The following is an 18,584-nucleotide window of genomic DNA, read 5'->3' on the forward strand; positions in this document are numbered from 1 at the left end:
TCAATCAAACGGGTGTCACTCAGCCAATCAATCAAACGGGTGTCACTCAGTCAATCAATCAAACGGGTGTCACTCAGCCAATCAATCAAACGGGTGTCACTCAGCCAATCAATAAAACAGGTGTCACTCAGCCAATCAATCAAACGGGTGTCAGTCAGCCAATCAATCAAACGGATGTCAGTCAGCCAATCAATCTAACGGGTGTCAGTCAGCCAATCAATCAAACGGGTGTCAGTCAGCCAATCAATCAAACGGATGTCAGTCAGCCAATCAAATCAATCAAACGGGTGTCAGTCAGCCAATCAATCAAACGGGTGTCAGTCAGCCAATCAATCAAACGGGTGTCAGTCAGCCAATCAATCAAACGGGTGTCAGTCAGCCAATCAATCAAACGGGTGTCAGTCAGCCAATCAATCAAACGGGTGTCACTCAGTCAATCAATCAAACGGATGCCACTCAGCCAATCAATCAAACGGGTGTCAGTCAGCCAATCAATCAAACGGATGTCAGTCAGCCAATCAATCAAACGGGTGTCAGTCAGCCAATCAATCAAACGGGTGTCAGTCAGCCAATCAATCAAACGGGTGTCAGTCAGCCAATCAATCAAACGGGTGTCACTCAGTCAAACAATCAAACGGATGCCACTCAGCCAATCAATCAAACGGATGTCACTCAGCCAATCAATCAAACGGATGCCACTCAGCCAATCAATCAAACGGATGCCACTCAGCCAATCAATCAAACGGATGTCACTCAGCCAATCAATCAAACGGATGTCACTCAGTCAATCAATCAAACGGATGCCACTCAGCCAATCAATCAAACGGATGTCACTCAGCCAATCAATTAAACGGATGCCACTCAGCTAATCAATCAAACGGATGCCACTCAGCCAATCAATCAAACGGATGTCACTCAGCCAATCAATCAAACGGGTGTCAGTCAGACAATCAATCAAACGGGTGTCAGTCAGCCAATCAATCAAACGGGTGTCAGTCAGCCAATCAATCAAACGGATGTCACTCAGCCAATCAATCAAACGGGTGTCACTCAGCCAATCAATCAAACGGGTGTCACTCAGCCAATCAATCAAACGAATGTCACTCAGCCAATCAATCAAACGGGTGTCACTCAGCCAATTAATCAAACGGGTGTCAGTCAGCCAATCAATCAAACGGGTGTCACTGAGCCAATCAATCAAACTGGTGTCACTCAGCCAATCAATCAAATAGGTGTCAGTCAGCCAATCAATCAAACGGGTGTCAGTCAGCCAATCAATCAAACGGGTGTCACTCAGCCAATCAATCAAACGGGTGTCACTCAGCCAATCAATCAAACGGGTGTCACTCAGCCAATCAATCAAATAGGTGTCAGTCAGCCAATCAATCAAACGGGTGTCAGTCAGCCAATCAATCAAACGGGTGTCACTCAGCCAATCAATCAAACGGATGTCACTCAGCCAATCAATCAAACGGGTGTCAGTCAGCCAATCAATCAAACGGATGTCACTCAGCCAATCAATCAAACGGGTGTCACTCAGCCAATTAATCAAACGGGTGTCAGTCAGCCAATCAATCAAACGGGTGTCACTCAGCCAATCAATCAAACTGGTGTCACTCAGCCAATCAATCAAATAGGTGTCAGTCAGCCAATCAATCAAACGGGTGTCAGTCAGCCAATCAATCAAACGGGTGTCACTCAGCCAATCAATCAAACGGGTGTCAGTCAGCCAATCAATCAAACGGGTGTCACTCAGCCAATCAATCAAATAGGTGTCAGTCAGCCAATCAATCAAACGGGTGTCAGTCAGCCAATCAATCAAACGGGTGTCACTCAGCCAATCAATCAAACGGATGTCACTCAGCCAATCAATCAAACGGGTGTCAGTCAGCCAATCAATAAAACGGGTGTCACTCAGCCAATCAATCAAACGGGTGTCACTCAGCCAATCAATCAAACCGGTGTCACTCAGCCAATCAATCAAACGGGTGTCAGTCAGCCAATCAATCAAACGGATGTCACTCAGCCAATCAATCAAACGGGTGTCACTCAGCCAATCAATCAAACGGGTGTCACTCAGCCAATCAATCAAACGGGTGTCACTCAGCCAATCAATCAAACGGGTGTCACTCAGCCAATCAATCAAACGGGTGTCAGTCAGCCAATCAATCAAACGGGTGTCACTCAGCCAATCAATCGAAAGGGTGTCACTCAGCCAATCAATCAAAAGGGTGTCACTCAGCTAATCAATCAAACGGGTGTCACTCAGTCTAACAATCTGACAAAATATTTTAGTTCCCCCTTGCCAACACAAAAAGTCACTAGCCATTACATTCTATGTTTTATGTATGTAAAGAATAAATTTGGATATCTATATACAAACTTTGCTGAGGTGACCGGGGGATGAATGGAAATTGGAATGTTTGAGATCAGCTGGGTTTAAGTTGGATATTTTACGAATCTGATTATAAATCTTGGATGTAGATTCCCTAGAGCGCCTTCTTGGTTCTCATTGTCTTTGATTTCTTTCTTTGCTACTATATAAAGTCTGTAATTAAGAAACAAATAGCATGTTTCTTTCGTCAATCATTGTCTCGAGATAGTTCTAGGCACAATTACCGAATAGAAATGTGATTGTTGTTTTGTTTTTTTTTTACAAAAAAAGCATGAGATACCAAAACAACATCTGAAATACATTATGTGAATAGTGATTGAATATATAGACTCATAACCGAAAATATTGAATAATATTTGAAATAGAAACGTAACGCGTCTCTGGTCTCCACATTTGCTTCTATAAACAATGAAGTTAATCTAACGAAACACACATTTAATAAGGTGTCAGCAGTTAACCTTTTATTGTCAACCTTGGCTATAGAAAACTTGTATATACATTTAAGCCGTTCTGTGTTTGTATGTTTTACTTTGAGATTGTATCAATATTTACAAAGAAAACAGTGGGGTGGATAAAAATGTCGATTGTTTTTTGTCCTATTTGTCATGTTTGGAAAACGAAACTTTTACGTCTCGATACTACAAGGTAGACAACCCATTCAGGAAACTTAAAAATGAAAAGTATGTACCACTGAGACATGACATGGATTAAATTGTAAAGACGTGTTGGGGGGGGGGGGGGAAGAAAGAGGAATGAAAATCTCAACTGCTCGAGTTTTGGCGTTTGCAATACAATAGCGTTGTCACTGGATAGGCCTGAGAGATGTTGCTGAAGACCTTTGTATGTCCCAATGACCTACTTCTAGACATGTTGATACTTTTTATTGTGTTTGTGTATTGTTCAAGCTATCATATAGAGGAAGCGCTAGTTTCATAGAGTCAGCTTGCTTTTTGGCCTTTGTCTCTTAGAGACATTTGAAATTCAAGGTAAATATCTTCTTGTTTGACATTGTCTCTTGAATTTAAGGTAAATATCTTCTTGTTTGACATTGTCTCTTGAATTCAAGGTAAATATCTTCTGGTTTGACATTGTCTCTTGAATTCAAGGTAAATATCTTCTTGTTTGACATTGTCTCTTGAATTTAAGGTAAATATCTTCTGGTTTGACATTGTCTCTTGAATTTAAGGTAAATATCTTCTTGTTTGACATTGTCTCTTGAATTTAAGGTAAATATCTTCTTGTTTGACATTGTCTCTTGAATTTAAGGTAAATATTATTTTGTTTGACATTGTCTCTTGAATTTAAGGTAAATATCTTCTTGTTTGACATTGTCTCTTGAATTCAAGGTAAATATCTTCTTGTTTGACATTGTCTCTTGAATTTAAGGTAAATATCTTCTTGTTTGACATTGTCTCTTGAATTTAAGGTAAATATCTTCTTGTTTGACATTGTCTCTTGAATTTAAGGTAAATATCTTCTTGTTTGACATTGTCTCTTGAATTTAAGGTAAATATCTTCTTGTTTGACATTGTCTCTTGAATTTAAGGTAAATATCTTCTTGTTTGACATTGTCTTTTGAATTTAAGGTAAATATCTTCTTGTTTGACATTGTCTCTTGAATTTAAGGTAAATATCTTCTTGTTTGACATTGTCTCTTGAATTTAAGGTAAATATCTTCTTGTTTGACATTGTCTCTTGAATTTAAGGTAAATATCTTCTTGTTTGACATTGTCTCTTGAATTTAAGGTGAATATCTTCTTGTTTGACATTGTCTCTTGAATTTAAGGTAAATATCTTCTTGTTTGACATTGTCTCTTGAATTCAAGGTCAATATCTTCTTGTTTGACCTTGTCTCTTGAATTCAAGGTAAATATCTTCTTGTTTGACATTGTCTCTTGAAGACAACATTTGAAATTCAAGGTGTAAATATCTTCTTATTGTAAAGCATTGCACTCAGCATTTTCAAGTTATATTCATAAATGTCTTGACAATGAAGCGACCAGCACACTGTTGATGCCTATGTTCTCCTAGCACATGTGAGGATTTTTTAATTTTTTTTTTTGGTGGGGGAGGGGCTGATTCTCTTCCTCATTACAGTTTTGTATGTAAGTACATCGTCCATTTGTTTCACTATGTTCCACACACCTTGCTCAAATATGTTTTTCCAGTTGTTAGCATCTTTCAGGCGGAGCGACTAGTGTTCATCTCATTAAAAAGTACTGATATACTATGGCAAATATAGTCAAAGATAAGTTCGCAGATTTCTACTAAAAATGGAGTTATTTTTGTCTCTTTTTAGTCCGTGTCACCTATGGGCCATGTAGGCTGGAACGAAACAGAAACCTCCAGCTTCTAAACTTTAGTTGTTTTGTAAAAAAAAAAAAGATGTCATCTCCAAGAGCTAATTGAGCTAGAAACTGCTTTCATTGTGCTATAGAATGTATACAGACTACAGACAGGAAGCAGTTGATGAGTACAGGAAGGATGATGGGACTGATAGAGAAGGAGATCACGTGACATTGAAAGCTGATATAAAAAAGAATGAAGTTGTATTTTTAACCCTTTATCCGGGTACAAAAATGCACTCAGAATTACCACTGCAAAGCAACTTCTAACCATGGCTAAATAGCAATTATCTTCCCTAGAAATGTTTTAGTTTAAACAAGAGATATTTTTCAATTTGAAAGATACATTTGGTGTCATAAACTTTAATCAGTTCTAAAATCTTTTATCATTAATATTTAACAATATATCTACCACATACAATACCCAAAAAAAAATCAAATTAAATCCGTTACTTCACACTGTAATTGTGTGCTATGTAACGTAAGAAACAATTTTTTAGCGTTTAAATTAGATGTAACTTTTTTTTATTCTGTGGGTGTTAATATGTGATGCGTTGTGTTATGCCAGCCAGTGTTTCATTCACGTTGCTATGATTTCACGAATTCTTTGTCCTTTTATAAACACAACAAACTTAGTAAAAAAAAAAAAAAAAAAAAAAAAAAAAAAAAAAAAAAAAAACAGAAAGTAATACACAAAGTGAAATTCGAAATATTAGATTCACACGATTGAATTCACATCAGATAGTTTATAAGACCACACTTGTAATGTGAATTGAAGAAACCAACTGATTCAATGAACCTCGACATTATGCTCGATTTCCTTTGTACACAATTTCACGATTCTCTTGACCTTATTTCTTGATGGCGTTCTGTCAAATCTCAAGTTGTTTCTGAAGTAACTGTATCTTTACTAGTCATTTCTAAAGCACATAAATAAATGACGTCATATGCATTATATAGTCCTGTTAGCAATGTTAGAAAATACTAGTGAATGACGTCATAGGAGTTGCAATTTTATTGTAAAATTTCTTAAGAATAGGTCACCCACTCAGTTATCTTGGCTTGTGACAACCTGCAACCAGTCAGAAGATAAATAGGAAGCCACAGTCTCGCCATGTCTGTACCAACATTGTCTATATGCCCACATTTGTATATTGTTTATCTGGAAAATAAAATCAATGATTATAATTAGACAAAAAAAAAGCAGCATTCAAATGGAATTCAGATTTTTTATAATTGCATGAGGGAAATGAGGAACGCGATTCTATACTCTTCTTTACCTCTTTGCCAATTGAATTTCGCCAAATGTCTTTTTTTTTTTTCCAGTGTTTTGAACTTTGGTAATTGTAAAAAAAAATAAAAAAATAATCGAGTTATCGTCTAAATATTAGTGACAACCATTTTAAAATAAATGTAAGTCTCAGTATTTGGCCAAATGGTGCAAAGGTCGGACAAATATTTCATAAATTATGTATTTCCCTACATTATGATGTTCTGCAGTGGTATTTATAGTCAGTTTTCCCCATTGCACATGTGTAGACAAATTGCGTTATTCCCCCTCCCCACACACACACAATGTAAATTCAGCATGACATGTGACTGTGGAGAGCTATTTAAGACAGATCATTGTCAAAACAAAAGGTCAGTGATTTAGACAGATCAAACAGACGTTCAATTAACCCCAACCTGAATGACGTAGTTCTGCAACAGATCTATCAACTAATGACTGCCAAAGTTGTCAGACAGACACGTGTAAGGGGAGATAATTATTTTAACTAACTCTTTTCGTTTCATTTTGTTGTTATTTCCAAGTGTCTGGAATTGTTTTTAATTAGAAACAAAGCCATGGTTGTCCACTCATGCAGGTAAAAAGGCAGGTTATACAGCATAAATAGCAGAAAACGAGTTAAAAACTAACCGCAACTACGAACGATTCTCCGCTAATACATTGTTTATATACATATGCATTGTTTATATACATATGCAATAGTTATAAAGATCTATTAGATGTGAATCTGTCTTAGCTGATGCTAATGAATTATTCTTTAATTGACTGTTATGTAATTTATATTTACATAATGCTCTCCACTTATATAAACCTAATTTCAAACACTGCTTATTAAATGTAGTTTTAAAATATATTCGATTTTATATTATATACAAACTAAGTGCATTCTTTCTTTTCTGCAAATACAAGTAAACTCTACATTTAAAATAGTAGTAGCTTGTAGAACTGAAAACATTTAAAATAGTAGTAGCTTGTAGAACTGAAAACATTTCAAATAGTAGTAGCTTGTAGAACTGAAAACATTTCAAATAGTAGTAGCTTGTAGAACTGAAAACATTTCAAATAGTAGTAGCTTGTAGAACTGAAAACATTTCATTTACTAATACAAATATTTCTAATAACATTTTGTTTTTAGAAAATAATAAAAACCTAGGTATATATTACAATAGACAGCGAAATCCCTTTTCCTTTTGCCGTTAGAAAGTGGAATGGGTTGCCTGAATCAGCCAGGAAATCCAACAACTTCGAAGAGTTTAAGTCATTGATATAGAGAATGAATAGTTTGACAAATGAAATGCGTAGGACGTAATTATAATCTTTTTGAGTAACGTCTGTTATCTATAAGTACATACGTAGACTTAAGGAAATAATTTGTACATGATTGAAGATATGGATAACAATATAATCTTCCATATTCATGTTTTTTTAGCGTCCCCCGAATTAAATCTTTTTATATCTAGAGATGTTTTATGTTTTTAATATAGGGCCTACTGCTTTTACTTATGTCCTACTGCTTTTATTTATGTCCTACTGCTTTTATTTATGTCCTACTGCTTTCACTTATGTCTTACTGCTTTTATTTATGTCCTACTGCTTTTACTTATGTCCTACTGCTTTTACTTATGTCCTACTGCTTTCACTTATGTCCTACTGCTTTTATTTATGTCCTACTGCTTTTATTTATGTCCTACTGCTTTTATTTATGTTACAGAAAAGTGTTTAAATAATATTCCATTTTTTTTATGTTTTTCCTGCATTACCACTGAATGACACCTTAGAGTTAATATTTGTAAGCAAACTTGGATTTAAAAACGGTAGTATTGAAGTACTGATTAGCGATAGACCATTACTTTAAGTATTGCATTGACTCTCTCTAGGTAGACGTTCAACATGCGAGCTACAAGGAAACTGACTCTACACAAAGTTCTACTTGTAACCAGCACTCTCTACTTATACCTCAACACAGTTCATGCAGGTACTTCTTATTTCTTGTGTTACCTACTAGTGACAAGAACTTATTTGTTTATCCAAGTCTACATGCGATACCTTGTGTACAATTTAATGAACGCTTCTTGACTATATGTTTTTACTTTTTTTGAAACGTTAAGCATTTAACTGCATATAATTGACAATGTTTTTTAGTTTATTTCTACGCCACCTTGGCATCCTCGTGTGTCCTAAACAAGCTGGGACATTCGTGACGAATGCTCTAGTTGACAGGATTCTAATGCACTTTTTTTTTTTTATTTCACTTTGTTCAATACCTCTATAGATCGCCAAATGATTGACGTGTAGGCCTATTAAGTAGTAGAGGTCGATCCATTGAAATTGTACTGATTTATTTTAAATGTCTGATTACAAGTTTTTAAAAACACATTTCCTAATTAATATCGTCACTTTTATTTCTTGTCGGTATTTGTCATCAAATGGAAGCTAGTCCATAAATAGTTTTCTTTGGGGTTGTTTGTCATCAAATGGAAGCTAGTCCATAAATAGTTTTCTTTGTGGTTGTTTGTCATCAAATGGAAGCTAGTCCATAAATAGTTTTCTTTGGGGTTTTATTTGTGGTGCCTCCGGTGTATAGACGTATTGATCAACTGTCTACACTTTTACAACACTATACAATCGTATTGATCAACTGTCTACACTTTTACAAAACTATACAATCGTATTGATCAACTGTCTACACTTTTACAACACTATACAATCGTATTGATCAACTGTCTACACTTTTACAACACTATACAATCGTATTGATCAACTGTCTACACTTTTACAACACTATACAATCGTATTGATCAACTGTCTACACTTTTACAACACTATACAATCGTATTGATCAACTGTCTACACTTTTACAACACTATACAATCGTATTGATCAACTGTCTACACTTTTACAACACTATACAATCGTATTGATCAACTCTACACTTTTACAACACTATACAATCGTATTGATCAACTCTACACTTTTACAACACTATACAATCGTATTGATCAACTCTACACTTTTACAACACTATACAATCGTATTGATCAACTCTACACTTTTACAACACTATACAATCGTATTGATCAACTCTACACTTTTACAACACTATACAATCGTATTGATCAACTCTACACTTTTACAACACTATACAATCATATTGATCAACTGTCTACACTTTTACAACACTATACAATCGTATTGATCAACTGTCTACACTTTTACAACACTATACAATCGTATTGATCAACTCTACACTTTTACAACACTATACAATCATATTGATCAACTGTCTACACTTTTACAACACTATACAATCATAGTGATCAACTCTACACTTTTACAACACTATACAATCGTATTGATCAACTCTACACTTTTACAACACTATACAATCATATTGATCAACTGTCTACACTTTTACAACACTATACAATCATATTGATCAACTCTACACTTTTACAACACTATACAATCGTATTGATCAACTCTACACTTTTACAACACTATACAATCGTATTGATCAACTCTACACTTTTACAACACTATACAATCATATTGATCAACTGTCTACACTTTTACAACACTATACAATCATATTGATCAACTGTCTACACTTTTACAACACTATACAATCGTATTGATCAACTCTACACTTTTACAACACTATACAATAGTATTGATCAACTCTACACTTTAACAACACTATACAATAGTATTGATCAACTCTACACTTTTACAACACTATACAATCGTATTGATCAACTCTACACTTTTACAACACTATACAATCGTATTGATCAACTCTACACTTTTACAACACTATACAATAGTATTGATCAACTCTACACTTTTACAACACTATGCAATAGTATTGATCAACTCTACACTTTTAGAACACTATACAATCGTATTGATCAACTCTACACTTTTAGAACACTATACAATCGTATTGATCAACTCTACACTTTTAGAACACTATACAATCGTATTGATCAACTCTACACTTTTAGAACACTATACAATCGTATTGATCAACTCTACACTTTTAGAACACTATACAATCGTATTGATCAACTCTACACTTTTAGAACACTATACAATCGTATTGATCAACTCTACACTTTTAGAACACTATACAATCGTATTGATCAACTCTACACTTTTAGAACACTATACAATCATATTGATCAACTGTCTACACTTTTACAACACTATACAATCATAGTGATCAACTCTACACTTTTACAACACTATACAATCGTATTGATCAACTCTACACTTTTACAACACTATACAATCATATTGATCAACTGTCTACACTTTTACAACACTATACAATCATATTGATCAACTCTACACTTTTACAACACTATACAATCGTATTGATCAACTCTACACTTTTACAACACTATACAATCGTATTGATCAACTCTACACTTTTACAACACTATACAATCATATTGATCAACTGTCTACACTTTTACAACACTATACAATCATATTGATCAACTGTCTACACTTTTACAACACTATACAATCGTATTGATCAACTCTACACTTTTACAACACTATACAATAGTATTGATCAACTCTACACTTTAACAACACTATACAATAGTATTGATCAACTCTACACTTTTACAACACTATACAATCGTATTGATCAACTCTACACTTTTACAACACTATACAATCGTATTGATCAACTCTACACTTTTACAACACTATACAATAGTATTGATCAACTCTACACTTTTACAACACTATGCAATAGTATTGATCAACTCTACACTTTTAGAACACTATACAATCGTATTGATCAACTCTACACTTTTAGAACACTATACAATCGTATTGATCAACTCTACACTTTTAGAACACTATACAATCGTATTGATCAACTCTACACTTTTAGAACACTATACAATCGTATTGATCAACTCTACACTTTTAGAACACTATACAATCGTATTGATCAACTCTACACTTTTAGAACACTATACAATCGTATTGATCAACTCTACACTTTTAGAACACTATACAATCGTATTGATCAACTCTACACTTTTAGAACACTATACAATCATATTGATCAACTGTCTACACTTTTACAACACTATACAATCATAGTGATCAACTCTACACTTTTACAACACTATACAATCGTATTGATCAACTCTACACTTTTACAACACTATACAATCATATTGATCAACTGTCTACACTTTTACAACACTATACAATCATATTGATCAACTCTACACTTTTACAACACTATACAATCGTATTGATCAACTCTACACTTTTACAACACTATACAATCGTATTGATCAACTCTACACTTTTACAACACTATACAATCATATTGATCAACTGTCTACACTTTTACAACACTATACAATCATATTGATCAACTGTCTACACTTTTACAACACTATACAATCGTATTGATCAACTCTACACTTTTACAACACTATACAATAGTATTGATCAACTCTACACTTTAACAACACTATACAATAGTATTGATCAACTCTACACTTTTACAACACTATACAATCGTATTGATCAACTCTACACTTTTACAACACTATACAATCGTATTGATCAACTCTACACTTTTACAACACTATACAATAGTATTGATCAACTCTACACTTTTACAACACTATGCAATAGTATTGATCAACTCTACACTTTTAGAACACTATACAATCGTATTGATCAACTCTACACTTTTAGAACACTATACAATCGTATTGATCAACTCTACACTTTTAGAACACTATACAATCGTATTGATCAACTCTACACTTTTAGAACACTATACAATCGTATTGATCAACTCTACACTTTTAGAACACTATACAATCGTATTGATCAACTCTACACTTTTAGAACACTATACAATCGTATTGATCAACTCTACACTTTTAGAACACTATACAATCGTATTGATCAACTCTACACTTTTAGAACACTATACAATCATATTGATCAACTGTCTACACTTTTACAACACTATACAATCATAGTGATCAACTCTACACTTTTACAACACTATACAATCGTATTGATCAACTCTACACTTTTACAACACTATACAATCATATTGATCAACTGTCTACACTTTTACAACACTATACAATCATATTGATCAACTCTACACTTTTACAACACTATACAATCGTATTGATCAACTCTACACTTTTACAACACTATACAATCGTATTGATCAACTCTACACTTTTACAACACTATACAATCATATTGATCAACTGTCTACACTTTTACAACACTATACAATCATATTGATCAACTGTCTACACTTTTACAACACTATACAATCGTATTGATCAACTCTACACTTTTACAACACTATACAATAGTATTGATCAACTCTACACTTTAACAACACTATACAATAGTATTGATCAACTCTACACTTTTACAACACTATACAATCGTATTGATCAACTCTACACTTTTACAACACTATACAATCGTATTGATCAACTCTACACTTTTACAACACTATACAATAGTATTGATCAACTCTACACTTTTACAACACTATGCAATCGTATTGATCAACTCTACACTTTTAGAACACTATACAATCGTATTGATCAACTCTACACTTTTAGAACACTATACAATCGTATTGATCAACTGTCTACACTTTTAGAACACTATACAATCGTATTGATCAACTCTACACTTTTAGAACACTATACAATCGTATTGATCAACTCTACACTTTTAGAACACTATACAATCGTATTGATCAACTCTACACTTTTAGAACACTATACAATCGTATTGATCAACTCTACACTTTTAGAACACTATACAATCGTATTGATCAACTGTCTACACTTTTAGAACACTATACAATCGTATTGATCAACTCTACACTTTTAGAACACTATACAATCGTATTGATCAACTCTACACTTTTAGAACACTATACAATCGTATTGATCAACTCTACACTTTTAGAACACTATACAATCGTATTGATCAACTCTACACTTTTAGAACACTATACAATCGTATTGATCAACTGTCTACACTTTTAGAACACTATACAATCGTATTTCTGTTCAATTTGTTAACGACGTAATATATGCTAATCGTTGCGAATTACCTTTAGTTTAAAAATATCAAATTAAATGTTTTTGATTAAGACTTGAACAATTTGTTCATCTATCATTGAATAAAAATTCGGACAAGGTTTAATTCTGACAGCTATTTAAATTTTGTTTTTCTTTAGGATTGTGTATTTTTTTAAAACTTTTTTTTAGGATTGTTTTGTCCGTCATATGTGGGTAACTACGACTACCACTTTGTCCTGGAGATCTATGACGTCCCCCCGGAATGTCTTGAAAACAATAACATTATCTACTCTCTGGATTCAGCTGGGGTCATAAAGTGTTCTAATAACACAGAATGTAAAACCTCGACAGATGTGGCCGACAGTTACGAAGTTTGGGTGAGAACTGTTTCCTATTTCTAAACAAGTCATTGATTCAAAAGGGAGAAAGCTGATACTTCAGAGGACTGTAAGTTCTATTGAGTCCTATAGGCTTACCTGTAATACATTAGTTTAAAAACTCAATAATTATTGAAGCGAATTTTCGGTAATGAAAAAAACAATGTTTTGTCACGAAACAGTTTAAGTGCGAAATTTCAGCTCCACAGGAAAATGAAAAAATTGTCAAAATAAGTTATTCAATTTTACCTTTTTCCTATTGACTATGAGGAGAAAACTAAAATGTTAAAGAAACATGGTGTAGTTGGTCGAAAGTTAAACGTTGATATTGGTCATGAGATGAAGCGTGATGACCAACTGCCTTCACATGATGACCAACTGCCTTCACGCCATCATGTTTGTCTGATAATGTGTGTGTGTTTTTCTCCTATTCTTACTCTTATATTTACATTGCGAAAGTAGAACTTCGCTCTGTCACAGGCTGCTATTGATTGTTTCCAAACATGTAGGTTACATTCAGGGCTGAGCAGCTTGGCCAATGACTTGGATCCTCTTTGATCTCGACTCGCCTTCAATGTTTACAGTGTATGGGAGATAATAACAAATGATCCCCTTTCTAATTAGGTCAGACTTATAATGTATTTATGATCCAATGGAATGCAAATCTTCCTAAAGAGAAAGTCAAATCACATTATATAGTGGTAAGTTATCAATTCTAGCTGACTGTCCAAACAAATGGTCCGTGAACAGAAAACGTGTTGTTCAGTTCAGGTCGTACATTGCTGAACCATTTTGAAATACGACTCATGAATGTCAGACAAATTCATTTGGAACTACGACTCATGAATGTCAGACAAATTCATTTGGAACTACGACTCATGAATGTCAGACAAATTCATTTTGAAATAATCACTTTTTGTCCATGTTTTTCAGATTAATCTTTTTGTGACTGCCAATCGCTTAAACCTAATCTGATGTTAGGACATTTCATAGCTTTGTGCATTAACTCACGGACAGCTTGGTATAAATGTAATAGATCCCGTTCGTTTGCTCTGTCTCCGAGATCATTCAAAAACAGTAGCAACAAAATTATATGAATCTTGTATTTGACACGCCTCTGCGAGGTGCGTACGAGCACATAAAAAAAAAGTAAAGTTCCCCTTTCAGACCTTGTGGTCTATAGGGCAGATGATGTAAAGGTCATCTGTTTCTGTGGCCTACGGTTAAAAAGGGTGTCATGTGACCAGCACAACGACCAACCGCCTTTACTTTTCCCTAACTAATGTTAGGTACCCATTAAAGATGGGTGGATTCAGAAGCGCCCGAAGATCCCGAAATTAAAAATCCCAGTCTACATCAGTATTCGAACCCCGGTTCGGAAGCACATATGGTATATTTACTTGCTGTCCAATATTAGGTGATTTCCTCCCCTTGTACTTTCATTGCTAGTTGTGGTCTCTCTTGCAGTCATCTCTGTAGGTTAGTCTGGACGTCATTGCAGTCTGGCTCCCTGGGCGATATACATCCCTTGGAAATCTTCCATCTGGCATGCGGACATGCCACCCATTTCTGACATCTCCTGTACAAATAGTATGAACTATACAAATCCATATTGGAAATGTTCTATAGAAATATATTGAACTGTACATATTCATAAAATAGGAACATATTGATCTGTAAGAAATTGTACTACCAATTGTAAATCTAAATTGTAAAATTGTAATCTATGTATGTAGTGTGAATGACAATTACCTGCAAAGTTCTGATAATAATAACAACTGTATTATACTGAGAAATACTCATGTATATATTTGCTGACAGTTCAAAAAACTTGGCCGTCCAAATGGCTTACAATATAACTTGACCTACCCGAGCACTGCTAACGTCACACTCCCCCTGGGCACGTACCAAACTGTCTGGACTTGTGGCCGACACCAATATAACCACAGCTGTACCGTCAGGACAGGAGGTAAGCGCAAGGTGTTATACTCATGTACACACTAAAGTACACACTAATGCACAAACTTAAGTACATACAGTTTGTGATTATATTTGACACTTCTATTATGTATACATCAAGCTCTCTTGATTTAGCCCTTAAGAGTCTATCATAAAATTTAATTCCGTTCAACTATTTCAGTGTTTCCCAAACTTTTGACCTATGTGTACCCCTTTTATAAATTTGTATTACTGAGTACCCCTCGCCCTCCCCCCCCCCTCACCACACTTTATTTTATTAACAGAACTTAATAACTGGGTATTTTTAAAAATCAGCATAGCTAATGAGGTGCAACGTGTCCCCCTCCAAAGTCTTCCGGTACCTCTGGGGGTAGGCGTACCCCACTTTGGGAAACACTGAACTATTTGATCCAGGAAGACTGCAAAGACAGATACCAATATTATACCTGAGATTACAACGGTAATTACTCTTTAGTAGTAGTACCCAGAATACCCATTGGGGATTTCTCAATAGTAACTTAGATATAGTGTACTAGTCGACCAGCAGTGTAGCATACGCGCTATTTTGTAGGGCCGGCCTAAGGCGACCGCAGTGTAGCATACGCGCTATTTTGTAGGGCCGGCCTAAGGCGACCGCAGTGTAGCATACGCGCTATTTTGTAGGGCCGGCCTAAGGCGACCGCAGTGTAGCATACGCGCTATTTTGTAGGGCCGGCCTAAGGCGACCGCAGTGTAGCATACGCGCTATTTTGTAGGGCCGGCCTAAGGCGACCGCAGTGTAGCATACGCGCTATTTTGTAGGGCCGGCCTAAGGCGACCGCAGTGTAGCATACGCGCTATTTTGTAGGGCCGGCCTAAGGCGACCGCAGTGTAGCATACGCGCTATTTTGTAGGGCCGGCCTAAGTCGACCAGCAGTGTAGCATACGCGCTATTTTGTAGGGCCGGCCTAAGGCGACCGCAGTGTAGCATACGCGCTATTTTGTAGGGCCGGCCTAAGGCGACCGCAGTGTAGCATACGCGCTATTTTGTAGGGCCGGCCTAAGGCGACCGCAGTGTAGCATACGCGCTATTTTGTAGGGCCGGCCTAAGTCGACCAGCAGTGTAGCATACGCGCTATTTTGTAGGGCCGGCCTAAGGCGACCGCAGTGAGCTCCGCACTTTCATAGGACCCGCACTAATTCTAGGTGTATAAATTATTACATTAAAACATTGTATAACTTATAACAGATTTCCCGCGGCCTCCTGTCGATTTACCAGGAGTTCCTGGAAATCTCCCGAAATTGCAAAATATGCTAAAAAGTCCTAGAAATATCAGAAAGTTATTAAAATCTTTAGAAAACTCATACGAATCTCCCGAAATATATAAACAAAAATTTTCATTTTGGGGTGTCTTTCAACATGGAAAACGCCAATCCTACGCGCGATTAAAATAAACGGCATTATCCCGTAATTTTGGACTCTGGTGAAAGAGGCTTCTCGCGCGTCAAACTAATGAAGAATTAGTTGAGGTAAAAAATTATCGTAGTTTGAAACATTTGGTAATTCTTGCTATTTTGCGTGATCTATGTAGGAAATACAATTTTTATGATACCTGTTTGACTTCGCTACACGCAAGGCTCGTAAAATAGTTCTGTTCGTAGTAAAGAATGAATAAAATGCAAAGAAGAATTTATTTTCTAATACAAACTCTTAAATTTCACTTATTATCCGTATCCCTACCCAAACTTGGCCACGCGAAATCCGTTTCGTATAGGGCCCCCACACCGGTTGAGTCCGGCCCTGCTTTTAGTGACGGGTGAATATGAGTAGATTTCTTATTTCCTCCCCCCCCCCCCTTTTCTTTTTCGTCGCTACGTGAGGTAGAAAAAAAAAAAGAGTGTTATTTCTTGGTCACAACGGTCCGGCCCTGCTATTTAGTGACGGGTGAATACTACTTGTTCTCCACCATCCCCTTTTTTTTTTTCCTGGCGTAACTCTAGTTCGTCCGACTTGCAGATAAAAAAGAGTGATCTTTCCTTTACTTCTTGCTTGTGTGTCCAAACTCTTGAGTCATGAAAAGAATTATATATATAAAGATTCGGCCTACATGTATATTAATTCTTTAGTACCCAGATATTTTTTAAAAACAAATTTTATCAATGGTTCTTAAAAGTTTCATTTGATTCTCTAGTTTAAAAAATCAAACTTCCAGTGATTCAGTTATAGCTTACATGTATATTTTCTCATCTTTCTTACATTGAACTGCATAGCTCCCGATATTTTAAAATGTAAACCAAGAACATTTTTTGTTATTATCTTTGTGTAATTTTTACTTTACATCCTTTCACTTTGATCTAGAAGTTTCTAGAACTATTTCAAATGTTTCTTCATTGTCTACATGTGAAACCTTGGCGTTCCTATCATATCAATACTAGCTCTGTCGTTACCAGCTCCGTCTATACATTTCCAGATAAATCAACGTTCCTATCATATCAATACTAGCTCTGTCGTTACCAGCTCCGTCTATACATTTCCAGATATATCACTATGACCGAGGCCGATCATTATAACGATTGATCTCGCTCTGACCCTAATTCCTACAAGTTAAACAATTCACTTTTGATTTCGAATTCTATAACAAAATAACCAGTTTTTAGGGTTTATAACCAGTAAAGTTATTTTTGTTTGTTGTTGCTTATATTGTCTTGGTTGTTGTTGTGATCGGGGTAAAGCTTTTCGTGCACCAAAAAGAATTTAGCTTTAGGCTAATGTAAATTTAATTATTGTGTGATTAATGTAGCTAGAGTTAAGGACTCCACACCAAAATGAAAGTACGTTGACCTATTCTACTCTGAATTAACTGTTGATATAGTCAAGACCTTGTACATCTTGTTTCAGTGGAAGAAGACGAATGTGACTTTTGTCTGCATAATACTTATTGTGAAGATCTCCCTGTAGGCTACCAATGTCTATGTGAAGACGGTTACAGTGGAATAAACTGTTCTCAAGGTGAGACATGAACTCTAGTTTTAACTATACATTACAGTCGCCTCTTTATTCACTCAGTGGAAGATAACTAGCTTGCAACGATGTGTCCAATGTCAACAGCCTTTTGGTCTCATCATGAA

General features: G+C 35.4%; 1 protein-coding gene and 1 long non-coding RNA gene across 13 annotated transcripts in view; one reads left to right on the forward strand and one right to left on the reverse strand.

Annotated features, from left to right (window-relative positions):
• Nucleotides 1-18,584, forward strand: part of LOC106060536 (adhesion G-protein coupled receptor G6-like) — a 103,017-nt gene that overhangs the window by 24,961 nt on the left and 59,472 nt on the right. For 5 of the 11 annotated variants that reach the window (XM_056031595.1, XM_056031594.1, XM_056031593.1 and 2 more), the window contains 4 exons: nucleotides 7,910-8,003; nucleotides 13,330-13,517; nucleotides 15,339-15,486; nucleotides 18,355-18,465. In XM_056031595.1, the coding sequence (XP_055887570.1) occupies nucleotides 7,919-8,003; nucleotides 13,330-13,517; nucleotides 15,339-15,486; nucleotides 18,355-18,465 (532 nt within the window). In that variant the 5' untranslated portion in view covers nucleotides 7,910-7,918. Of the gene's footprint in view, nucleotides 1-3,162; nucleotides 3,382-7,905; nucleotides 8,004-13,329; nucleotides 13,518-15,338; nucleotides 15,487-18,354; nucleotides 18,466-18,584 lie in introns of those variants that run through there. The other 6 variants (XM_056031591.1, XM_056031589.1, XM_056031596.1 and 3 more) reach the window with 2 other exon arrangements.
• On the reverse strand, nucleotides 4,305-15,395 carry LOC129926612 (uncharacterized). 2 transcript variants are annotated; one of them, XR_008778318.1, is made up of 3 exons: nucleotides 15,270-15,395; nucleotides 14,918-15,093; nucleotides 4,305-5,902 (listed from the first exon to the last, which is right to left on the reverse strand). It is a non-coding gene; the product is annotated as an uncharacterized LOC129926612 (long non-coding RNA). The 2 variants fall into 2 exon arrangements; XR_008778317.1 differs by having other exon boundaries at nucleotides 14,918-15,096; nucleotides 15,270-15,388.

This window comes from Biomphalaria glabrata, chromosome 6 (genome assembly GCF_947242115.1).
Source record: "Biomphalaria glabrata chromosome 6, xgBioGlab47.1, whole genome shotgun sequence".
NCBI classification, from domain to species: domain Eukaryota; kingdom Metazoa; phylum Mollusca; class Gastropoda; family Planorbidae; genus Biomphalaria; species Biomphalaria glabrata.